The following is a 26,298-nucleotide window of genomic DNA, read 5'->3' as shown; positions in this document are numbered from 1 at the left end:
AAAGGAGGGAAGTGGAGGAAGGGGGAGAGAAAGGGAGGAAAACGGAGATGCCAATATTGTCCCCCACAATTATCCCTTATGCAACTCATTTTAAAACTTTCTAGTCTCCTCGGGGAGAAAAGGCATCAAGCTACACGTGAATTCACTTTGAAATAGCTAAACCAGTTTACCTAAAACATTGTCATTTCCATGTGCCCGGTATAAAAACCTAAGTGAACTGCTTTTCAGTATTCGTTTGCAGTGTTCTAAGAGATTAGAAATCTGAGTGCTGGGAGCATCACCCACAGCGCAGTGTGATCTCAGGCGGGAGCCCACCACACCAGCGAGCTCCAGCTCGGTCTCATCCTCGCCCATCTCTGTGGACATCTTAGGCTGTTTCTGTCAATCTACACTTCAATTTGAGAGCTGTGGCCCAGAGACATTGTAGTCAAACAATATGCCATTGCTACGGTCATTATTAATCTGTTTCTGTCACCTCCAGCCACGACAGAAACACCCCCTGCCCTGCATCTACACAGGCCTCACCCCTTTCCTCTCCAGGTCATGCCACCCCCGAAGATGCTAGAATACAGGGTGACCCTCTACCTGTCCTTTATCTGTGCCTGCCTTGCCATGAGACAGCTTGGGTCAAATCGATTACTTTAAAGCTCTACAAACCGGCTTGTAAAGTTGGATCGACCACTGTTACGGTCATGACCCACTGGAGAGGCGTTCCAACCTGGAGGAAACCTGCAGGAGACAATCGCTCCTGGCTTACATTCGTCTCTCCTTCTCCTATGTGTGTACCTTTTCTCTTCCCATCCCTCAGCGTCTCGAGACTCCACACACTACTAAAAGACCCACACAGGGTGGTAAGAGGGGCAAACAGGAAAATTAGTCTATTCTCTTCCTAAAAGTTGAGTCAGAAACTAGAAAATTCCATAGTAGAAGCTAGCTATTCCAAAAGACAGAGGGGGCACTGAACCCCTCAGACATAACCTCATAATTCTGAGACACTTCTACAATGAAGTTGGGGGCTGGTGGGGGAACATAGGGTTGGAGCACACTGACCTAGATCAAAACCAACTACTAAAAAAAATAAAACAAAATATACATTCATGCTGAGGATATGGGAAACAAACCTTTCTCACACTGTTCATGGAAAACAATTTGATAAAACTCATTTAAGGTCCAGAAGCATTTGACCTAGCTGTACCATGTCGAGGAGCTGGAGGCAAGCCCCAGCCATAAGGACGTCTGTCACAGACTCCTTCATAATGGGAAGTCACCATGCAAGCACCTAACTGCAGAATTTCAGTCAGGATTTATGGAAGAGCCCTGGAATAATATGCAGCCATTGAAAATATCTCTTAAGAGTTTGCAAGTTAGTTCGGTGGGTTAGAGGGCTTGCCACCAAGCAGAGGGACCTGAGTTCAATCCCTGGAACCCACATATAGATGGTAAAGAAAATCCAAATCCACAAAGCTGTCTTCTGCCTTTTCTATACATGCACTGTAGTGCACACACCTACGCATAGATCACATATACACACTCACATACTCACACACACACATGTGCACATATACTCACACACACTCATACACACACATAATAATAATAATAGTAATAAATCAATAAATATTTTTAAATTATATGTTCATCCTGTGGAGATGGCCCAGTCAATACAGTGCTTGCTATGCAATTATAAGGATCAGAGTTTGGATTCCCACCATCCACACACAAAAACCACCTGGCCCACTGTGGCCCCAGGTCTTGGAGGTCAGAGACAATGAGAACCCTGGCACTTACAGACCAGCCAACCTAGCTAAATCTGTGCGGTCCAGGTCCAAAGACCCTATCTCAAAAAAATAAGGTAATGGGTGACTGAGGAAGACACCCGATGTCAACCTCTGGCCTCCATGTACACACACATACACACATGCACACACACATACATGCACATACACTCATGAGTGCATACACACACACATGCATGCATGTATATACATGTACATACATGCACATACACTTATACACATACATGCACATAAACTTATGCATACATACACACACACATACAAACACACACACACACACACAACAGCACCTGAATAATCAGAAAAGATGTGCTCAGTATAGCACAGCTCCAGCCTCCATACGGGCTCCAGGTTAGCCGGCCAAGTCCGCAGTGACCGTGGCATGCAATCTCCCTACCAGTCTTCCTATCCTACATGACAGCGCCAACATCGACTTTTTGAGCCCAACACCAACACCACTGTCTTTTTGAGACAAGTCTTGCTATGTAGGCCAGGCTGGCCACAAATCACAAAGATCTGTCATCTCTGCCTCCCCACTTCTGGGATTAAAGGTGTGCATTACAGCCCCTGGTATACAATCGTCAATTCTTTGCAGTGTCTATATCCCGTTTCTGGGTACTTCTCATCCTCACCTGCCCTACCCTGACTCCACTTCCCCCGGCATCGTGCCTAGCTCATCCTACTCTGGAAATTTGTTCATGTTGTTCCCTTAGCCTGGGGACACTCTTCCCCAGGGGAGGCTCTACGGTCAGCTCACACTTATTGCCCTGTTCTTCCTTCCTGGATATAAACAGTGATGTCATAAGATGGGAGCTTGATGCCTGAGCAAGCACAGGTCAATCATCCCACCTAGAACTGATTCCCGAGTGAGGATCTCACTCTCTCCGATTGAATTCTCATAGACCATCCCACTTAACTAACTTTGTAGCAAGTCCAACCCACCCAACACAATGGAGGCAACATTGTTTCACTCTGCAGCCTCAGATTCCTTGCAAGCGCTGTCTTTGCTCTCTTGGGACATTAACACCATAAAAACCACCCAAACCGTTTCCCTGGGAGGCTCCACATCCTGTCTCCAACCCTCCACGTCAACTTCTTATGAATGAAGTCAGATAAGACTAGTGATGGAGTTGCCAACTGAGCACAGCCCACAGACTCACAGGAATCTGTGCCATGCCATCTTAAGCACAGGCTTTCCCAAATGGAGTTAAGTCTAGGGAGGGCTCATTACAAAGAAATCAAGAACTGAGGTGGACGTTTAAAAAAATCAGAGTTGATAAGTGTGGCCATAATGCCTGTGTCACATGAGGAGATGCCACGGCATCTGCCCTTGGCTCCCAAACCCATCACATCCCTCTCCTTGCAATCTGACCACACCAGAGCTGGCTCAGAGCCATCTCCCTGTGCATGGTCAGAGTCTTCCAGCTCCAGGTCACTTGATCGACTTCTAGATGACCTCTGTGCAATCCCATTCATCCTCCAGACCACGGATGAGCCATGTCTCATCCACCACGAATTCTTGTGAGGCCCCAAAACTAAGAATTGTGTGTGTGTGTGTGTGTGTGTGTGTTTTATATATATCACATACACTTATTTATTTATTACTATATACAATATATATTAATATGTAATGTAATATTATATAATATGTTATATTAATATATAATATATGATATGTAGTATATTATATAGTATATAGTATATATCATATATCATGTAGTATATAGTATTTATTTATTTATAATAAAACAACTATTGTAAACATATCATAAAACAAATCAAAAGAAAAAATACATCATAGTATGTATGTCAAAAATTATATCAAACTCAACATTCAGGGGCCACAGAGTTTTATTGAGAAACTTCCCGATGGGCCCACACCTCATGTGTGGTCTATGGCTACTACCGGCTACTGCAGCACAGTAGGGTGTCTGAAACTTGGGGAATACAAAGCCTAATGTATTTGCCATTCCACTCTGAACAGAAGAGAAGGCTGGCTAGCCCCTGCTACAGACTGTCACCAGCCCTGGCTAGCCCCTGCTACAGACCATCACCAGACCTGCTGTCAATCATCCTTTTGCCCTTTTGCCGTATTCACTCCAAAACCTCTGAAGACATCTGTCCCCTCCCACAAAGAGATGTAAGTGATCAGTGGGACACCCCATACTAAGTAAAACCCCAGGAATCAGAGACTTAAACTCATTCCTGTGACGCTCCACCTGGTACACTCAGTTCTGAGCTGGTCCCTAAGCAGCCCTGTGAAGTCTAGCGAGCCACAGAGTCCCCTTTGCTACAGTCTCCACCCCTAGCCCTCTCCTCTTTCTTTCCACTCCAAATCCCTGCCTCCCCAGCCAAGCAGGCCTCCCTAACTGCCTGGCCAAGTTTCCCCCGGTGGATTCTAAGGAACAATACCCCTCCAGGGTAATCCTTGAGAAAGGAAAACACGCCAGGCTCCATGTGCACAGATAGTTAGGGAAAGGCTCTGGGAGGTCCTGCACTGAGTGTTTCCCAAATCCCCTCACCCCAGAATTTATTTTACCCACAGAATACTTGTTGAACATGAGCCTCCAGGACAGGGCTAACAACCCACACAACCGTTCTACTTGACATACTCAGAAATATTACCCCACACTCCTCTGCTCCCAGGTGCCCCCATGTCGTATAACCCACACCATCCTCAGCTAACCACCATCACTCTTAGGGTTTGAAAGTGATCGGTCCCCAATGGGCGGCACTGTTTGAGAAGGTTGGGGGACCTTTATAGGACTGGTTCTCGACCTTCTTAATTATGTGACCCTTTAATACAGTTCCTCTTGCTGTGGTGATCCCCAACCATGAAATTATTTCATTGCTACTTTATGACTGTAACTTTGCTATTCTTACGAATTATAATGTAAATATCTGACCTGCAGAATATCTGATAGGTGACCCTTGAAGAGGTCGAGGCCCACAGATTGAGAACTGCTGCTTTAAAAGGTAGCAATTTGCTGACAGAAGTGAGTCACCGAGGGTTAAGTCTTGAGGTTTGATGTCTGCTCTCTGCTTCCTGACTAAGGATTGGTGGTGAACAGCTGCCTTATGTTTCTGTCATCATACTTTCTCATCCTGATGGGCTGTGGCTCTTGTGTTTGTGTTGAGACAGGACCTCACGGACCCGCAACTCGGGCTATCACGGAACTTAGCAGAGATCTGCCTGCCTCTGCCTCCTCAGTGCTGGAAATAAAGACGCGTGCTACCATGCCTGACTTGTGTCCCCTTTGAAATTACAAGCCAAAATAAATTTTTGCATCTAGGGAGGGTAGCTGCCAGTGAGTGGAGGAGGGGACGGGGAGAGGAGAGAGTGGTGGCATTGTATTTGTTTGTTTTTTAAAGTGGAAAAAGTACAAATCAAATAAATAAAAGCAAAACAACAACAGTCCCTTTCCTTTTTTAGAGTAGTTTCTATCAGTACTTAGTCACAGCAAAGGGAAGTAACTAATACAATCTGTCCAAGGCTATTGTCTGCTGGGTACCTACTGATACTTTTGTTTAAGTTAGTATCTTTAAAGACGGCACCCTCCGGTGATCCTTACAACCACCCACTGAGGCAGAAATTATCTTAACAATTGTCAGCTTGGGTTAAAGTAGTTACATTTGTATCCAAGATAAAGTAGCGAGCCTAGGAAGCCAACCTGCGTCAGACTGCAAAGCATGTTGACTTTCCTCTTTATCTAAATATCTACCAAAAACAAACAAACAAACAAACAAAAAAAAAACTATGGGGCTGGTGTTACTAGTGGCCCACCCAAAATCCATTGGTACCTTCTCCCATGAAGGCAGAACCTTGACTTTATATGATTCGGCACAGGATCCATTGAAGGCAAGGACAATGATGGTTTTCCTGCTTCTCTCTGTCCAGCCTCCCTTGCAGCTAGAACATTTAACTCCACTGTGGCCAAAAACCGTAGTTGAACATTGATGGTGGAAAGGAGGGTTACCATGGGAAAGCATTTGTTTCCTAAAGCCAAAATAGCCAAATTTGTTTCCTAAAGCCACCATCTCTCCACACCCGTGGGGTCCTCCTGCATCTTTTCTTCAATGCAGAAGTGACAACTGGAGCTATGAAAGCCATCTTGTAACCATTGCAGAAAAGCCATCAGAACTTCCTTTGCCAGGCTGGAGAGATGGCTCAGGGGTTAAGGGCACCATCTGCTCTTCCAGAGGTCCTGAGTTCAATTCCCAGCAACCACATGGTGGCTCACAACCATCTGTAATGAAATCTGATGCCCTCTTCTGGTGTGTCCGAAGACAGCGACAGTGTACTCACATAAAATAAATAAATCTTTTAAAATAAAATAAAAAATTTTTAAAAAGAACTTCCTTTGCCACCTCCCAAAGGGTTGAATGTTTGGCCTTCACTATCACTTGGCTGTGGCGTCAGCCTTTCCTCCCTACCCAAGAAGCATGCTTCGTGAAGACCAAGATCATGCTGAATTTTTTTGATTCTGCAGGAGTACGCACAAGTTATCATTGATGTCTTCAGGATGGTTTAGTCAATCTTTTAGCAACTATAGTGTTTGTGAGCAGGGAGTCATCACCATTAAATAGCAGAAACAACGGGGAACTTGTCTCTCAGCATGTGATGCCTTGAGCCACCTTAGGATTCTGCTCAAAAGATCTGATGTAGCCCATCGACCTGGGACCAGAGCCACAAGTCAAATATACATATTGGCTAGCAAGATAACTCAGTGAGTAAAAACAGTTGTCTTGAAAAACCCAGAGACCTGGGTTCGATTCCCGGACACAAAGGAGAGTATGAACTTGTATCCACACGCACAATAATAAAATTCAAGATTAAGTTTAAAACATAAAGAAACAGCTAGAGCATAACATTTATGTCCTAATGGATTTAGGGTTCTGTTGTTGATGTTTTATTCTTGTTTGTTGCTGCTGGTCGGTTTTATTTTTTAATCTTTTTCAGAGTTGGGGGCTAAACATGCTAGATTAGGCAAGATCTCCACCACTGAGCTACAATCCAGCCCTCTCTTCCTTCTTCATTTGAATCACCATGTCCCATGCTGGCCTTGGATGTTCCCTCCTCCCCTTTCCCAGCATCCCAAGCGCTAAGATTACAGGTGTATACCACCATACTCAGCTGCGATTAGTTGTTCATAAAGTGTCCATAATCAGAAACACAAGGTCTGGGGCTTGAGGATAGAGTCAGCGGTAGAACCCTCACCTAGCATTCACAAGGCCCTGGGTTCAATTCCCAGCACCACCAAAGAAAAATTAGACACAGAAGCACACCTTGTACACACTAAATGCAGAATCCTGGACCCTCTCTGCAATTTCAGCTAAATTAGAATGTGGACATAGGATGCTGGGAACGCACATTTTAGCCAACACCACCATGAGGCGTCAGGCTTATCAGACTTGTTAGCTGTTAGGGTTGAAAACGCGCTGACTGCAAACATGAAGTCTGGACAGACCATACCTTCCAGGGCTCCTCTCCTACACCCTGGTCCTAGGGAACTAGGCAGTCAAAACTGGCATGATTACTCCAGAAGAGTCACTGGGTACTGTGGATCAACTGGTTGGTATGTCCTGTGGTACCCTCACACTATGAGATCTGGAAAAAGATTTGCTTCCTGTAGTCCTGGCTAGTCATGTCAACTTGACCTAACTTGAGTTATCTGAAAGGAAGGAACCTCAGTTAAGCAAACATCTCCGTGAGATCCCGCTATGAGACATTTTCTTAATTAGTGATCAATGGGGGCGGGGAGGCCCCGCCCATTGTGGGTGGAGCCATCCCTGGGCTGGCGTTCCTGGGTGCCATAAGAAAGCAGACTGAGGGGCTGGAGAGATGGCTCCGCAGTTAAGAGCCCTGACTGCTCTTCCAGAGATCCCCAGTTCAATTCCCTGGCAACCACACAATGGCTCACAACCATCTATCATGGGATCTGATGGCCTCGTCTAGTGTGTCTGAAGACAACGATATTCATATACATAAAAATAAATAAATAATTCCTTTTAAAGAAAGAAAGAAAGCAGACTGAGCAAGCCGTGAGGAGCAAGCCAGTAAGCAGCACCCCTCCATGGCCTCTGCATCAGCTCCTGCCTCCAGGTTCCTGCCCTGTGTGAGTTCCTGTCTTTAATTATATGATAAACTGTGATATGGAAGTATAAGTCAAATAGACCCTTTCCTCCCCAACTTGCCTTGGTCATGGTGTCTCAACTGCAGCAACAGTAACCCTAACTAAGAGACCTATGATTCCGACTTCCTGACCAGCACATCAGTACTTTGTCCCCTAATTTCAAATATAAGATACCTTGCAGAGATAAAACAGAACTGGGTACTTATTGTTTGTGTGTTTGCACAGTGCTGGGGCTTGAACCCAGGTCCTTGTGCACACTACAAAAGTAAAGCACTCTACCACTGCGTTCCATCCCCAGCCACAGAGTGCCCAGCTCCACCAATCACTGCTCTCCAGGGAGTCAGTGAACAGAGGATGGAACACCACAGAAAGAAACAGAAGGAAACTCTGAGCAACTTAGGCTTTCATAGCCTAGCATGGGATTGTCTGGTGACAGAGGCTTAGAAGAGACAGGGTGGAGGTGGTGGCCCTCAGGGGTTATCTGTGTAAGCTTTCCCATGGATAGTCTGAACCAAATCTGCTCTGGGCCCTGTACAGAGATAGGAGCTGGGTTAACAACAGCCCACATCTTTTCTTCAAGCAGCAAACATCAGTCAAGCCTTTTTCTTCCAGCAGCAAATGTTAGTCAAACTCTCCATCTCTCTCTTTCTCCCTCCCTCCCTCCCTCCCTCCCTCCCCCTGAGAAAGGCAATGCCTGGGCCTCTCAACACACTTCCCACATTAATATTTCTCTTATTTCATCCGTGGGATCACATTCCCCCTTGACAGGTGAGTACAGATACAGACCCAAGGGCAGCAAGCACCCTTTAGATACACACACACAAACTCTTCTTCCCAAGCCATAGTCTCCCATGTACAGACATCGAGCCAAACTTAAAACCATGGAGGAGAAACAAGAGGCCTGACAAATCTCGAATCCGAGAGGTACATTCATGCAGATGACCCCCGTCAGCAAAGACTGAAGAAAGACTTCAGGCTTCAGGCAAACTCACAAGCCAAGCCAGAGGCCAGCGGAACCACCCAGCTCCACCATACACGGCCATGCCAATGGGAACCCTCCTTTGCTCTGAGCCCCAAGGCCACCACCACTCTCTGGCAGATGCCAGCTAGTGGGAATTCCCAAATTAAATCAAGCAATGTGGACAGCTGGGCCTTCGAGGGAAGGAAGGCAAAGGGGCTGCTGAATGGGTCTGACATTTTGAACAAGGTGGATAGATGCTAGAGGATTTCAGTACACCAGGCCTTTCGCAAACAGCCCCCCCCCCCCAAAGCATTCTCTGGAGGGGAAAATGGCCTCTGAAGGAAAAAGAGTTCCTTCCATTTCTTTGTAGTAACTTTGTAGCCATCCCTATCACAGTCTCTCAGAGAACTGCTCCCAACTCCCTCAAGTTCTGTGGGAGAGAAGATGCTACAATGAGGCAAACGGAACTCTTTCTCCTGGACCCCTATCCAAGTCTCACCAAGGCAGCCCAAGAGCATTTTTCCCCACGGCCACCTAAAACAAGAACCACTCCAGGCAATCGCAACATTGTTTCTTTTTTACACATTTTGGGCTTGCAAAGAATCCCCCCACACACACACACACACACCTTTACATCAAACGATTGTTTTAGAAATGGGTACTTCCCTGGGGATTGGTTTTTTTCCTCTCATGCCTCTGGTTTTCTAAGGCGTAGATTGGGGGAGGTGAGGGATGAGACCCAGAGCAAAAGGTTAAACCCATTCAGGCAGCCCATCTAACCAGGCAAAACCACCTCTGACCACCTGCAGAACGCACAAGGTCACGTGGGTTCCCTGCAGCTCCTTAACCTAACACCCAGCACTCAAGCCCCCGTGGCATATAAACAAATCTGAGGAGAGAGAGAGAGAGAGAGAGGGGGGGGAGGGAGAATATAATAATAATAATAATAATTTCCTCCTCCTACAGGAAAAGAATAATCATGGCAACAGCTACAACCCGTAATAATAAATACGGAGCACCAATTATTACTGCTACCACCACCACCCGGCCGAGCACAGACAACAGCCGCACTGGGAAGGGAAGGGACATCCGCGCTGGCTTTGCCAGGTGATAAACCATAGCGCATCATTCGTGCCCACCTGCTTTACCCCCTTTTCTCCCCAGGCCCTCCCTCAACACACAGAACCCCAAAGGGAAGGGGGACAGACTGGAGAAGGGGAAGGGATGGAAGGATTGCCCTCCCACCCCCACCCCAGGCAACACCTACCTCCAGGGTCCTGATCTCCTTCTGCGTGAGGTCGTTGGAAGCTGCACACTTCGTCCTAAGCCCTTCCAGATTGGAGATGCTCAGGTCGATCATGTTCTGAACCAGCTCGCACTGCTGCAAGGCTTTTTGCAAACTCAGAGGTTGCTGCTCTTCGCTTTTCGTCATGTTTTCCTCATCCATCGCTTGCTCTGCAACCCCCCTTCCCCTCCTCCTCCTCCACCTCCTCCCAGAAAGAAAAAAGGGGGAGGGAAGGAGTGGAGGTAGAGGGAGTCCACCCCCCCTACGCCTCCCCAACCTCTGCGACTTCTCAGCAGTGTCTCCTGAAGAAACCCAACATCTCACACAAGCTTGAGGGGGTGGGGGGTTGGAGGAGGGGACAAGAGCCAAAATTTATTATTATTTGGGGCTGGGGAGAGTATCAGGCAGTCTGCATTAGAATGTCCCCTGTCTCTCTCCTCTCTTTCTCTGTGTCTCTGGTCCCTAAAAAGGGAGAGATGCCCGTTTGTCAGAAGCCAACCAGGTGGTAGGGTGCAGTCTGTACACTTAGAGAGGAGGAGGAGAAAGAGGAGGAGGGCAAGGAGGAGGAGGAAGGGGAGGAGGAGAAGTGGAAGGAGGAGGCAGAGGGATTTTGAGCTCACGCTTCGCACACCGGCTCCGTGAAGGGCGGAATTATATGTATATAAATCTATTTGGCCGGCTGGCTTTTATGTCAAAAAGGAGCACGCCTGCCCCCCTCCCGGTCGTGGTGACACGGCATGGTCCGCGGGTCCCCGCGCTCAGCGCGCTCTCGGGATGCTGTGCGCACGGCTGGCGCGGCTGCGGCGCCCACTGCGGCTGGCTGCGGTCTGCTCCCCGCGACAACGCTGCTGCTGCTGCTGTTGCTGCCGCCGCTGTCGCCGTTGCTGCTGCTGCTGCTGCCACCGCCGGGCTCCAGCGGGGACGGCTGCTGCAATCGCTCCTGCCTCGCTCCACACCGACATCTTGCCTGTCAATCACAGGGCGGGGTGGGGAGCGGAGCAGAGCGAGGGATGCAGCGCCGAGAGGCGCCGTGCGCGCAGCCGGTCCCCGAGTCCCCCCACCCTGGGCGCGCCTGGGACCCGCTGGCGGCAGGCGGCGCGTGCACCTGCCCGCCGGGCCACCCTGCAGCCGGGGAGGCGGGGTCCCTTGGGACTGAGGGGCTCGCGTGCGGAGCGCCCCGGCTACGATGCTGTGGAGGTGGGGAGGGGGGGGCGGGCTGGTCCCCGAGGTGGCGGGGAGGCCCGGCCCGGGGGCGGGGAGAGGTACTCGGTGGCCTGGGTGGGGGTGGGGGCCACTACGCCAGCCCGGATCTCGCGAGACGAGGCCGGAGCGCGGCTCAGCAGGTGCGCGGGGACCCGGGAGCAGGTGCGCGCCAGGCTCGCAGGACTCTGTGCACCGCGCCTGGCTTGGCTGGTGGCTTCTTGTGGCTTTAGTGGGCTGGAGAGTGCGGGGAAACCCAACCTTGACGGCTTTCCCAGAGTTGGGACGGGTGGGAGGCGACGACTACTTGGGCCTGATCTAGCTAAGGTCCTTTTGCAGGGTGACAGGAGGCTTTGGTCCTGTCACCACAAGGGCTTGTGGAGTCTTAACTCCAGCTACCCACCTAGGTGTCAGCCGCCTAGGGTACCGGAGTAAAGAGTGTCCAGTACATTTTAAAGAAGTTGAGGGCAAGGAAGGATACTTTGTGACAAGAAAGGGGAATCGTGTAAGAAATTCAAATTTCACTATGCAGTTAATAAAGTTATACCGAGTGCCTCTGTTACAGATACGCTTTTTATTAATTAATGGGCGGCGGGGTTGGGGGGAAGGGTGTTCACGTGCAGTACAGCGTGCTCGTGAGGTTAGCGCCCAGATGGTGAAGTCAGTTCTCTCCTTCTACCCTAGGCTCCAGGAATTGAACTGATCTGTCCGTCCTCACCGAGCCATTTCCACCAGCCTGTTATAAATTAATAAAAGACACAGCCTTTCTTCTTAGCCGCATGGGATGACGCACGCCTTTAATCCTAGCTAGCACTAGGGAGGCAGAGGCAGGTGGATCTCTGGGAGTTCGAGTTCAGCCTGCTGCTGGCTTATCTATATAGCAGGCTAGCCAGAGCTACGTAAGGTGACTCCATCTCAAAAATAAATAAATAAATTAAATAAAATAATTATAATGTAGTTTAGATAGAAAGGAACTGAGATGACTTACTCCAAGAGGGCTTTGTTGACAGAATGGCATCCATCAGGAAACACGTGCGTAGCTGCAGAGGCTGCAATCTAACAACTATCATCCACTTGCAAATGGTGCCTGGCTACTTTTGCCCTATTGAAAAGCCAATAGTTGCAGCAAGAGATGGCAGGGTTCGTGGCAGCTAAAATATTTACCATCTGGCTCGTTCCAGGGAGCTATGCCAACTCCTGATTAAATCTGTGTTCTCTATATGAACTCTGCCCAGACCACAAATCACCCTAATTCTCTCTGACTTTTTTCTTGACATTGGGGTGAAGTCAAATGCCATCTCACAGAGGCTTCCCATGGCTGACTGACAGATAGATATCCCTAACGAACCGAACCATCCACAGGCTGTGTTTACAATAATGATTAGCCTGGGGTGGCATGTACCTGAAGTGGCAGCCGCTTGGGATTGCTTGAGGAGGGAAGTTTGAGGTCAGCATGACAACACAGTAAGAATCTCTCATGGAAGTGAGAGAGGAGAGAGGGGAGAGGGGAGAGGGGAGAGGGGAGAGAGGAGAGTAGAAATGTGGTACGCACCTTTGATCCCTGCACTCAGGAGGCAGTCAGATCTTTGAGTTCAAGGCCAGCCTGGTCTACAGTTTCAGGACAGCCAGAGCTACACAGAGAAACCGTGTCTCCAAAATCAGAGGAAGAGGAGGAGGGAGAGGAGGAGGAGGAGGAAGAGGAGAAGGAGAAAGGAGAGGAAGAAGAGGAAAGAAAACAATGCAAGAGAGAGAGAAAATCCCTCTCTCTCTCTCTCTCTCTCTCTCTCTCTCTCTCTCTCTCTCTGACACGCCAATGAACTATGCTAAGATCAGTGTAAGACTCAGAACACACGTGCTGAAATTTGTCATTCCCAGGGAAAGGCACCTGTGGATCAAGCAGAATAGAACCTGGTGGCCAAGTTGGAGACAGTTGATTTTAAAGACTTTGAGCCATGGGCTTTAGAATTCACACAGAGTTGAATCAGTATTTCTCCATTTCTGTTGGTCTGTGTGTGTGTGTGTGTGTGGTTTGGTGACAGAGCACTTTACCTAGCATGCACCAGCCCTGGGTTCCATCCCCCACTCCTACACCACACCACGCACACACAAAACATGCTCTATCCGGAATGAGGTCAGGCAACCAAGTTTAAGCACCGTGAGGTCTACACAGTCCAGTTTGTCTCCCTTCTGACATGTTGTCTCCATTTGTTCTGTGTTTCCCCTGAATGCAGTTAATATAGTTACTTCAAGTCTTCTCTGACTCCGGCACCCTTCCACCCGTGAGACTCTTTCTAGTAGCTAATTTTCCCTTTGTTTTCAATGATCTAGTCCTATCTCTCAGTGAGCCTTGCGTGCCAAACATTGTAGGGGGCGCATATAGACTCTCAAAATGACGCTGTCCAGCTCTGAGGAGCAATGGGGCCAGATCAGAGCTCCATTAGTTAGCAAAGAGCTGAGAAAAGGGTGGCTTTCAGTTTCAATGTGACACTATCTTCCTAGCCCACAAAGTCCCCCCTTCCCTGCCCCTACTCCCTAACCCTCAAAACTTTGAGGGTAAACTTTCTTTCATATATATATATATATATATATATATATATATATATATATATAATTGACTTTCACTTTTTATTAATCTGAATTACATGTATTTATTATGTGTATGCACATGTATGCACATATGGGCTGTGTGTGTGTATGTGTGTGTGCGTGTATAAGACAGAGTTCGCATCTTTTAGGAGTCAGACCTCTCTTTCCATCATGTAAGTCCTGGGGATCAAACTCAGGGCCTCAGACTTGGCAGCAAGCATCTTTACCCCTGAGCCATATTACAGGCCCTGAAGTACTCTTTCAGAACCTTTCTCGAAATCATGTACGATGTGAGCCGACCCTGGTGTCCCTTACAGTTGCTTTAGGAGTCATCACAGCCCAAGATGTCTCTTGAGTCCTCCTGGACTCTTTCTAACCATGCCTTGGTCTGCTCAGACAGTTCTAACAACCAGTGGAAATTGGGTAGATTGAGTAAAGATCTCTCTCTCTCTCTCTCTCTCCCTCTCCCTCTCTCTCCCTTCCTCCCTCCCTCTTTCTCCCTCTCCTTCCTTCCCTCTCTCCTTCCCCCTCTCCCTCCTTTCCCCATCCCCACATTCCCCCTCTCTCTCCCTCTCTCCCTTTTTCTCCCCCTCCCTCTCCTTCCCTCCTTCTCCCCCTCCCTCTCTCCTTCCCTCCTTCTCTCCTCTCCTTCTTCCCTTCCTCTCCCCCTTTCTCTCTCCCTTCCTCCCTTTCTCTCCCCTCCTCTTCTCCCCTTCTCTGCCTCTCCATCTCTCTCCCTCCCCAGGGTCTCCTGTAACCTATAACCTGTCATGTAGCAGATGGAATATATGACCCTGCCCCCTCTACCCTTCCAGTGCTGAGGTGTAACCCCTAGATGGCTCAGGAATTCACAGTGAGCCCCGGGGGAGGGTGGATGTCTTCTTCCCTGACTGCTCCCCACCACCTGCAAGACCATCCTGACTGAGAATTGACAGGCCCAGAATGTCAGCTGCCTTGCTGTGTCCTGCCACCCAACTATTGATCCAAAAGGCACACAGGGAGTCTTTAGAGACCTAGAGCTCTGGGCACCTTATCAGGGCTAAGGCATAGTGATGATACACCTGTTTCATTCTTGCCCTTAGAAGCACCCCAACAACTCCCAGAATCCCTCGCTGGAAGGCTGTCCTCTTGGCTGAGCCTTTTCAGGATGGCTCAAGACCAAGCATGCTTGAGATAGTCACCCGGCCCCTGGGGAACAGGATAGGCCTGTCAGAGAAACTTCTAGATAAGATCTTGACTTTATCATGTGCAGGCTGGAGGTTGATAGTTACAGATGGTCAAGGGACAAGTCTAACCACCTCTTCCCAGAGAAGGAATTTCACCCTCTGCCATCACCTTTTAGCAGAAACTCCAGGACATCAGGAGAGCCACAGTCTATACTCTGCTTGATTGGCTGGTGAGCTGCCCTTAAGGGTTTCCAAATTGCCTTGGGCTCACCAATTGGAGAATGGTTGATCAAGAGACAAAGGGGCCATCTGCCTGAAGATACACACAGCCAACACTTTTTTCATTTTTTTTTAAGCTACAATTTTAAGTTTGATTTGCTATGCAGCCGTAGATAACAAAGTCGGCATCCAAAACAATTAACTAAATATTGCTTGATTGTATTCCCCCCCTTCCTGGTTTCCCCTCCACAAACCCCCGCCCCATACCTCTTCCTCCTTGCTTCTATGAGGGTGCTCACCCACCCACCCACCCACTCCTGCCTCACTGCCCTAGCATTCCCTCATGCTGGGGCACCAAGCCTTTACAGGACCAAGGGCCTCCCCTCCCACTGATGCCAGATAAGGCTATCCTCTGCTACATATGCAGCTGGAGCCATTTGTACTCTTCGGTTGGTGGATTAGTCCTTGGGAGCACTGGGGTGTCTGGTTGGTTGGTATTATTGTTCTTCCTATGGGGTTGCAATTCCCCTCAGCTCCTTCAGTCCTTCCCCTAACTCCTCCATTGGAGTCCCCGTACTCAGTCCGATGGTTGGCTGTGAGCATCCGCCTCTGTATTGGTCAGGCTCTGGCACAGCCTCTCAGGAGACAGCGGTATCAGGCTTCTGTCAGTAAGCACTTCTTGGCATCATCCGTAGTGTCTGGCTTTGGTGTCTGCAGATGGGATGGTTCCCCAGGTGGGGCAGTCTCTGGATGGCCTTTCCTTCAGTCTCTGCTGCACTTTGTCCCTGTATTTCCTTTAGACAGAAGCAATTCTGAGTACAAATTTTTGAGACGGGTGGGTAGCCCCCATCCCTCAACCAGGGGCTATGAGAGACCAACATTGACTTCTTAAACATGTTATGCAGCCAAGAGTGACCTTGAACTGCAATCCTCCTGCCTCCACTTCCCAAGGGCTAGGATGACAAGCTCGTGCTGGGGATAGAGTCCAGGTTTCTGTGAATGCTAAGCAAACACTTCTGACTGAGCTGAATCTCTGGCCTCTCTTATCTTCCCAGATGCCTTCCCCGTCTTCCCAGGCTGTCTCTTTTGGTCTCTCTTACCTCTTCTTCATCTTCCTACCAATTTTTGAGATGGAATAGAAGCTCAGAACAGTAGCCCCAGAGACACCACCAAATATCTCACAGCTGCATGGGATTGTGATTCTGTCTAACTCACTGAACCCCCAAATATAAATGACTTTAAAAATAGCTTTGAAAAGCGCCAACAAAATGTTCTTCTCTAAATTTAATAATAGGTTTCTCTGACATCGAGGAAAACTATTTTTCTGGCGTTCTCCTTTTGCTTCTGTATCTTCATTTCTTGAGCAAGCGAATCAACCTGTCCATGTTGGGGTCATCTGGACTTGTGAGAATGGGCCGTTTGGCCCAGTGATTTCTGCTGGTTTCCCCAAGTTAAACACTCCGTGGTATTCCATGTGTGTTTTTCAGTTACAGCATGCAGGACAGAAGAGCCACTCTCCAAGCCCCCAAAGACACACAGGGACAAGACTTCATTGAAAGTTCCCTTCAAGCAGCACAAGCTCCTCCCACTTTTCTGTCCATTTGCACCACGTGCATGCAGTGCTCATGGACACCACAAGAGGGCGTTAGGTCCCATAGAACCGATTACAAAGAGTGACCAGCTGCCAAGTGGGTGCTGGACATTGAACTTGGGTTCTTTGAAAAAGCAGCCAGTGCTCTTAACTGCCCGGCCATCTCTCCGGGGAGCGCAGAGGTTTTGTTTTTTAATTTATTCATTCCTTGACAAGTTTAGACATGCGTGTATTTGATCGCCATCACCCCATTCATGAATCTTTCTTAATTTCCTTCTCACTAAACCCTTTCTTCTCTCAGTAGGTTTCCCCTCTGCTTCCATATCTTTAGGTATATAACCTTATTCCATGTGATTAGGGCTGTTTGCTTGAGCATGGCGGTGGGGGTATTTACTGGAGGAAAGACATCTTACCAGTTGCTACATTGTTTTAGAAACTATCCTTCTTCGCTAGAACAGTTAGCTGTCAATAGCCTCTCGGTTGCTGCGGTGGGAGGGATCCGGCCTTTTACAGGTCTTGAGCAGGTAACCATAGTTGCCAAGGGCTCCTGTGCACAACAGCCGTATCTTACCCCGCATCCCTCGCTATCTCCTGGCTCTTATGTTCTTTCTAACTCTTCTTCAAGCCATGTTCCCTGAGCCTTGGAGGAGTGTGGATGTCACACTTAGGGCTGAGGACTCCACAGTGACTTGTTCTCGGGGTATTGGCCAACAGTGAGTCTCTGCACGCATGACCTGCTACCCACTGCAAATAGACGTTTCTCTGGCCAAGGCTAAGGTAGCATTACTCTCTATAAAACATCAAAGACCGAGAAGTCAGTTTTACAGCATGTTCATTTAGCAAAACAACAGCAATGAATTCCGTCCTAGGGTTTATAACCTCCCCAGCCATGGGCGTTTGGCCAGGTTCAGAGTGCCGGGTATGAATTCCCTCATGGGGTGTAAGCCTTATGTTCAGTCAGAAAGCAGTAATCTCCCCACGTAACAGTTGATGACACTATTACACCAGTACTGTACAGGATTTCCCGCTGGGGAAGGCTCTTGACGGCTTCTCTTCCCGACAGACCTGAGCCACACTTATCAACACTATAAAAGCTAGCCGGCAGAGAGGAAGCTTCCAATTCAGGTCCAGCTTGATGTCTCTGGATCTTGCCAACGCGTATGAGGGCATCAGCAATAGGGTCTTGCCATCTAGTTTTTTTTTGGGGGTGGGAGGTCAACCAAGAACAATGGCCACAATCTGTATTGTTAGAATGCAGGGGGCTCTCTGGGACCCCATAGCCAACTCCCGGCACTGAGATTTTCATTTAATACCTTATGCCTTCTACAAGATCTTCTACATGAAACCAAATCTTGGGTTCAGACTCCATCTTAGAGAACCTGACCTAAGATCTGTGTCTGACACCAGTTTCCAGGTTACTCTCCAACAAATCTGCACCCCCCCACACCCCAGGTTACAAGTCTGAGCCTGGCACGTGACTTCCTAACAACCACCAATCAGGAGGAAGACAGAAGTTAAGTTTATGGTTTGGCTCCTAGCACAGCGAGTTATGTTAAAGGCCATAACGCTCCCCCCCCCCCTTTGTCAAATGTGTGCCAGGCTAGATACCCCCTTCTTGCCTTTATGAATACCTGATTGAAATTGAACTCGAGACTGTTCCCTCCTGTTCTGCTGCATCAGAAACAGGAGTGTTGCTTGAGCTTGTAAACAAAGACCCTGATGTGATTAGATTAGAATCAACTCCTGGTTGGTCTTTTGGAGCTCACGAATGCTTCCTGACATAACACTAGTGTCTTTGTAGCGGGGATATTTTCCCTGCAAGTTGGGAGGAGCTAATATGGAAGGAGGAAGGAGAGGAAGAGGAGAGGAAGAAGAGGAGCTAGGAGAGGAGGAGAAGAGATTTAGGAGCCATGGATGACCGTGCATGTATCGAGAGCAGTCCTGGGTAACAACTTATATCTAGGTTAGTAATTTGGGTAACACCTCTAATTGTGTGGGCATCATGTTATTTGAGCATTACCAAACATATAAAGCCTTTGGTTAATGTTTAAGCATTAGAGTCTCATTTCTACCAGGTACCCCATGGATAGCGGGATGGTCTGGGCTCAGCCCAGCCTTGTGGAGACAAGCGTGGGAGATTGACAGGGCCATCTCCCACATTGGCATCTCGTGGGTGGAAGGGCCGGTGTTTCTGGCTGCTTGACCCAGCGGCTTGAATGGAGCACATGCTGCCACTTGTGGCCTCAGGCCTAGCCTAGTTGGGAAGATGGCGGATGATTAAGAACAAGCCAGATTGGGTGCCGCCGATTTAAAATATTACAGCAACATGTCTGTCCTGTTGTTAATTCTCAGTAGATCCCCAACTGCAGGGTTTTGGGTTAAATGGCAGTTCCTGAGATAGTATTGAACTGTTTCTCTAAGTGGATGATACATCTCATACCCCACCCAGAAGGGCGCAATTCCTTCCTAGCCCCGGTTCATGACTTTTCTTGAATCAAACCATTTCCTTTTTCTCCCCCTTACTTTTCTCTCCTTTTTTCCTTCTTTCTTTCTCTCTCTCTTTCTTTCTTTCTTTCTTTCTTTCTTTCTTTCTTTCTTTCTTTTTTAATGCAATGCTGAGGATTGATTGAATCCAGGGCCTCATTCATATTAATAAAAGATTCTAGCCATTGAGCTACAGCCCAGTCCTGAGAGAGAGAGAGAGTCCCTAAATTCCACAGGCTGACCTAGAGCTCACTCTATAACCCATGCAGGCCCTGAATTTGTGATCCTCCTGCCTCTGCTTCCCAATTGCCTAGAATTACAGGCATGCAACACCAGGCTGGGCATTGTCTCACTAATTCTTTTAAGACTTTGTATTATTTTTCATTATGTACACACATGTGTCTTGTCCAGGTATGTATATGTGAATACGGTGCCCTGGAAGTCCGACAGGAGAGGCTGGCTGCCCTGTAGCTGGAGTTCCAGGAGGTTATAAATTCCTGAGTGCTAGGAATTAAATGCAGGTTCGCTGGAAGAGCAGTAAGTGCTCTTAACCGCTGAGCTGATTATTCAGCTGCTAGTGAGCTGCTTCACCAGCAATCCCCAGCACCCACACCACGTGGCTCACAAACATCAGACAACTCAAGCTCCAGGGGATTCAGTGCTTTCTTCTGCTCTCCTCAGATACCTGTGTTCACCTGTGTGCACCCAGACATAGCCAAAATGGAGACAGACTGTAGAAAGAAGAAAAAGAGGAGAAGGAGGAGCAGGAGGGGGAAGAAGAGGAGGGGGAAGAGACTGAGGAGGAAAAAGAGATGGAGGAGGGAGAGGAAGAATAGGAGGAAGAAGAAGAGGAGGAGGAAGAAGAAGAGGAGGGAGAAAAGGAGGGGGAGGAGGAAGGAGAGGAGGAAGAGGAGGGGAAGAGACAGGATGAAAAAGAGATGGAGGAGGAAGAGGAAGAAGAGGAGGAGGAGGAAAAATAGAAGGAGGAAGAAGATGAAGAAGAGGAGGAGGAAGAGGAGGAGGGGAGGAAAAGGGGGAGATAGAGGGGAAAAAGACTGAGGAGGAAAAAGATGGAAGAGGAAGAAGAAGAGGAAGAGGAAGAAGAAAGAGAAGAGGAGGGGGAAGAGGAGGAAGAAAAGAAAGATGAAGAAGGAGGAGGAAGAAGAGACTGGGGAGAAGGAAGAGGAGGAGAAGAGGAAAAAGAGGAAGAAGGTGGTGCTATGCTAAATGACAGAAACCAGTCACAGAAAGTTATAGTGTATAATTCCTTTTTGTTTGTTTTTTGTTTGTTTTTATTTATTATTGTGGTGGTGGGGTTTTTTTCTTTTGTTTTAAGACAGGTCTCTCTATGTAGCCCTAGCTGTCTTGGAACTCACTCTGTAGACCAGGCTGGCCTCCAACTCACAGAGATCCTCTTGCCTCTGCCTCCCAAGTGCTGAGATTAAAGGTGTGAATCGAGCCACCACACCAGGCTTGTGTGATTTCTTATATGAAACATTCAAGCACTGAGCCAGATGTGACACTTTGTGTGTAGGGTATAAATATTATTATTTTTTCAATTGCAAAGGACAAACCAGTGTAGTGCAAAGGTGATCATATTTAAAAAAAAAATTCAAGGGAGGTATGTCACAACAGCCAGGCACCTTTTTTTCTCACTCAGGACTTTGAGCCCTGCTTTTGTATGGGGTCCCTTTAGGGGTAGCTTTTTCTCAGGATGTGAGCAAGGCCAGTTCAAGGTTCAGTCAGGCTGACATGAGCCCCTTTCTCAGGTTTCTTTTTCTTGGGTCACTTGGATACTGGGAGATGAACATACACTGCCCAACACAGTGGCTTTTCTTTTCCTCGCTTGATTCTAGACAAAAGGCAGAGACGTAATGACTTTTCACTCCTCCATCTTTCCTTTTTTTAAAAAATATATTTTTAAAATATTTATTTAATGTATTTGAGTACACTGTAGCTATCCTCAGACATACCAGAAGAGGGCACTAGATCCCATTACAGATGGTTGTGAGCCACCATGTGGTTGCTGGGAATTGAACTCAGGACCTATGGAAGTACAGTCAGTGTTCTTAAACCACTGAGCCTTACCGGGCAGTGGTGGTGCACGCCTTTAATCCCAGCACTTGGGAGGCAGAGGCAGGCGAATTTCTGAGTTCGAGGCCAGCCTGGTTTACAGAGTGAATTCCAGGACAGCCAGGGCTGCACAGAGAAACCCTGTCTTGAAAAACAAAAACAAACAAACAAACCGCTGAGCCATCTCTCTCGAGCCCCCCCCCCCGTCTTTCCTTTTAATAAAAGATTTAAAACTGAATAAGCTTCAATCCTTCACCCTGATGTGGCTCAGGGCTGTATAACTTCTCTGCTCAGGAGGCTAAGGAGGATTATGAATTCCAGGCTAGCCTGGGCTACAAAATAACAGCCTGTCTCAAAAGAAAATTACAAAGACTTGACCCGTTCTGAACTCTACATCCATGACCCCTCTCTCTGCCTGGCTCACTCGCTGAGGGGCGCCTCTCAGTGATAAGGACCCTTGTGGTTATATTAGGCCTGTTTGCCAGGACACTGACTGTTGTAAATCTTGGGGTTCACAGCTTCTGGGTAAGACTGCTGAACGCTTTTCTCCTCTAGGATCACAAATAGAAGCTTCCAGCACTGTCAAAGCTAGCCAATAGGGACGAAACCTCCAGGTTGGACGCAACTTGACTTTGCCATTCTCTTCTGCCATGATGTGAGTGGCTCCCAGATCAACCCGGAAACAACGCAGCTGAGTGGCCACGGACCGAGGTTCCAGAAACATGAACCAAAAGAAACCTGTGCTCACTTAGGGTCCTCTCTTCGGGTATTCTGCCAGAGCGATGATGGAAAGCTGACGCTCCCAAGATTTCCTCACTTGTGGGAAAGTAGAGATGCGTTGAAATGACCACTTGGCATTGTTAGTATCATCATATAAATACACCATGGGAGAGCCTTTTCCCACATAAGGAGCAGCGACGCTTCTTCCCACAGAAGAGAAAGCTTGTTACATACAGTGTGGCTCGAGCCCTAAAGTCAGTTGTGGTACCCAATGAAAGACTTCGCTGTCTCTTCCGCCGCCATGTGAGCACTTTGTCATGGTGCTTTAATTTAGGAGTATGGTGGAGACAGGAAACAAGGGTGCTCTTTTCTTGTGGCCCATGCTACTTTGGTCTCCGTTCTGACGCTACTCATTGGTTCCGAAGACCTACCGTGACCTTGATTTCACCAAGCTGATCTTGTCGCGTTCTCAACATCTGAATACATCGAGCTTCAGCCAGGGCGAGCCTCCCTGGTGTTGAGCAGATGGGTCGTTTGGAAAGATGTACGCGTGGAGCTAAGTTCTGTGACTTTCCGAGATGCCAAACCACCTCCCCAGCGTGTTATGTCATGGGAAGTATTTTTCGAAGATGCCCTTTTATGTGTTAACGTTGCAAAAATTAATCCACAATTAGAATTTCAAATCACCTGAGCAACAGAAGAGAATGAGAAGTTGTGAATCGAAACTAGGGGCTTAATTAGAATTTACCATGAAGAAGACAATTAATTAATCGGCACAGACTGAAGATAGCCTGGAATTGCCAGCTCGGGGCGACATTGGCCAGACAGTGATATCCTGAATTGGCTATTTTTGCTCAATGCTCCTTAAATAAACAAACCGCTAAGACTAAAGCCGAGGAAAGTGGACCTAACTATGTATCATGTGACCCATTTAGGAAGAAAATGGCTTTTCTGAAAATTTGTTAAACTATGTACTTGAAGTCATCTTTAAATTTCAGAACTTCCCCAAAAGACTATTGTCCAACCTTCGTAGTAACAAATGTGTGAAATGTTTCAAATTTTCCACCTTCAGCCTCGTCTCTCAGATTTGGAAGGGAATCTGGTTCTATGGTGCTTTCCTTTTGAGTGTTTGTTTGTTTGTTTGTTTGTTTGTTTGTTTTAAAGAGATACTGGAGAGATGGCTGAGGTTAGGAGCGCCAGCTGCTCTTGCAGAGGACCCAGGTTCAGTTCCCAGCATCCACGTGGCGGCTCACAACCATCTGTTATTATCCCAGTTCCAGGGCATCTGATGTCCTCCTCTCACCTCTGTGGACATAGGCACACACATGCACACACGCAGGCAAAACACTCACTTACATACAATAAAAATAAACAAATCTTTAGATTTTTTGTTTGTTTGTTTGTTTGTTTGTTTGTTTCGAGACAGATTTTTTTTTCTCTGTATAGCCCTGGCTGTCCTGGAACTCACTCTGTAGACCAGGCCGGCCTCAGACTCAGAAATCCACCTGCCTCTGCCTCCCAAGTGCTGGGATTAAAGGCGTGCACCACCACCACCCGGCTAAATCTTTAGAGGTTTAAAAAAGGGACTTTCTGGAATGTTGGCCACTGGTAGACTGCCTATGAGCGAGCGACTCCTGGCTCTAGAGTCATGCACTGGTGGGCCGGGTTAGTTGGACTCAGTAGGTTTAAGGGAAAAAAGGCAGGAAGTTGGGAGGAAGACATGTTTAGGGAGCAAGATACTAGAAGAGGGGATGGAAGAAGTTAGGATAGATATAATCAAAATAGACTATATAGCTGTATGAAATTATCAAAGAATAAAGCTACATAATATATATTATATATAACATATTTTATATATTATGTAAACACAAAATATAAAATAGTATATTATGTATATATTATATACAGTATTTATATGAACTTTCTGGGTTGAAAGAGTTTATGTGGGTGAGGGAGGAGTAGGAGATTGTCTTAGTTAGGGTTACTGTTGCTATGATGAAACAGCATGAACAAAAGCAAGTTGGGAAGGAAAGGGGGAAAGAGTTTGTTTTGCTTACACTTCCACAACACTGTTCATCACTATAGGAAGTCAGGGCAGGAACCTGGAGGCAGGAGCTGATGCAGAGGCCATAGAGAGGTGCTGCTTACTGGCTAGCTCAGCCTGCTTTCTTATAGAACCCAGGACCACCAGCCCAGGGATGGTGTCACCCACAATGATCTGGGCCCTCCCCCATCAATCACTACGTGAGAAAATGCCCTACAGACTTGCATAAAGTCTGATCCTATGGAGGTGGCTTCTCAATTGAGGGTCCCTCCTCTCTGACGACTGTATCTTGTGTCAAGTTGACAGGAAACCAGGCAGCATAGAGGATGCTGGGGGGGGGGGGGAGTGAGAGGGGCAGATGTCAAGTTCAGGGGGTCATTCCTCCAGAGTCGTCTCCTTTGTTTCTTTAGTTTGGTTTTTAAGGTCTTTATAGGTAGCCCTGGAAGTCCTAGAGCTCACTCTATAGGCCAGGCTAGCCTTGAACTCACAGACATCCTCCTGCCTCTGCCTCCCAAGACCTGGATTTAAAAGCGTGCCCACCACACCCGGCTGTCTCACTATTTTTGAGGCAGGGCTCTCACTAGGACCCAGGTTTCTTTCTAGTAGACTTAGATTGGCTTGGGCAACCCCAGAGATCCTACTGCCTCTGCCTCTCCTGTACCGGAATTATAAGGACCCACAACCTTGCTCATTTTATCACAGGGTTCTGGGGATTGAACTTGGATCCTCATGCTTTCAGGGCAAGCACTTTACCGGCTAAGCTGTCTCTCCAGTCCAAAGCTGAAAGAATACCAAAATAAATAAATAAATAAATAAATAAATAAATAAATAAGTAAATAAATAAATTTGTGATTGTTTCCACTTGAAGCACGAAGATGTCTTCAGGGTTAATGGCTCTTCCGGTTGACTAGGAGCAACCTTCTCCCTTGGCTTTCAGAGCTTGCCTGCCCTTGACTGCAGCGTGGTATGTGACGAAAGCATGCTTCTAAAATCACCTTCTGTTCAACACTTGGAAAGCGAGAGTTTAGGGGGATCCAAGGGTTAGAGGGACATAGCTACAGATGGCTGTTCTTTGTGTCGCGCTGTCTACAGGATCATCTGGTGTCATGTAACAACATACTCCAGCGCAATGGAAATGTGATGGTGACTTGTATTTTTTTTTTATCACTATGTGTCCTTGCATAAGGGCTAGGGCCTTCCCATGATAAGAGTTTGGGGGTTAAGGGGTTAAAGCATCTGCTATGTAAACCTGAAGGCCTGAATTTGATCCTCCGAACCCACAGTAGAAAGAGAGAACTGTCTCTAGTCCACACAGTTTCTCTCTGGCATGTACACTCACTGTAACATGCATGTTCACACACACACACACACACATGCTCCTTTAAAAAAATTTTTTTTTCGTTTTTGTTTTGAGATCATGTCTTATTCTGTAACCCAGGAATTTACTATGTAGCCCAAGCTGGCCTCAAACTCACAGCAATCCTCCTGCTTCAGCCTGGATGGCCATGGGCTATGCCTGGATTAAGATCTACCTTGTACTTCTTCTTACTCCCGGGCCTACGGTGTCAGGGTAAATGGGACACTGACCAGTCGCTTGTTTGTATACAGTTAGCACAAGAAGTCTGTACGCAACCATTTGTACCAGTGGGTTTTCATGTTCACAAAACCTAAAGCAGCCTGAGACAAGACAGAGACAAGCCGGGCTTCTTAAAACCCTTTTGTCTTTCTTAATTATAACGACCCCGGAGACCGTAGCCCAAGGCGATGATGCTGAAATCAAAGGAGGGGAAGAAGGAAGATTCCAAAAACTAGATTTTTTTTTTTTTCATTTCCCCAACTGGGAGGGTCTTTTATGTGACAGAATAGCGGGTTGAGAATTAAGGGCTGCTTTTCCTGGTGCAGATTCAACACAAGAGGGAATTTTCCCCTCCCCCAAGCAATTAAACCTTAGAGTTCTGGGGGTATCGGGCTTGCCCAACCCAGGGGAGTGGGAAAGGCTAGGAACTGGGAGCAGCGGATGAACTGTGCGAGAGCGAGGG

The 26,298-nt window shown here is 47.6% G+C and overlaps 1 protein-coding gene across 1 annotated transcript in view; it reads right to left on the bottom strand.

Moving 5' to 3' along the window:
- Positions 1 to 10,338, bottom strand: part of Ksr2 (kinase suppressor of ras 2) — a 352,941-nt gene extending 342,603 nt beyond the window's left edge. Inside the window, exon 1 of the mRNA XM_028765415.1 lies at positions 10,159 to 10,338. Within this exon, the coding sequence (XP_028621248.1) occupies positions 10,159 to 10,338 (180 nt within the window). The remainder of the gene's footprint in view (positions 1 to 10,158) is intronic.
- Positions 10,339 to 26,298: the final 15,960 nt, after the last annotated feature.

Source organism: Grammomys surdaster, unplaced genomic scaffold, assembly GCF_004785775.1.
Source record: "Grammomys surdaster isolate TR1022 unplaced genomic scaffold, NIH_TR_1.0 164, whole genome shotgun sequence".
NCBI classification, from domain to species: Eukaryota; Metazoa; Chordata; class Mammalia; order Rodentia; family Muridae; genus Grammomys; species Grammomys surdaster.
Note: the sequence above shows the minus strand (reverse complement) of the source record. Positions and strands in the feature narration are given on the sequence as shown.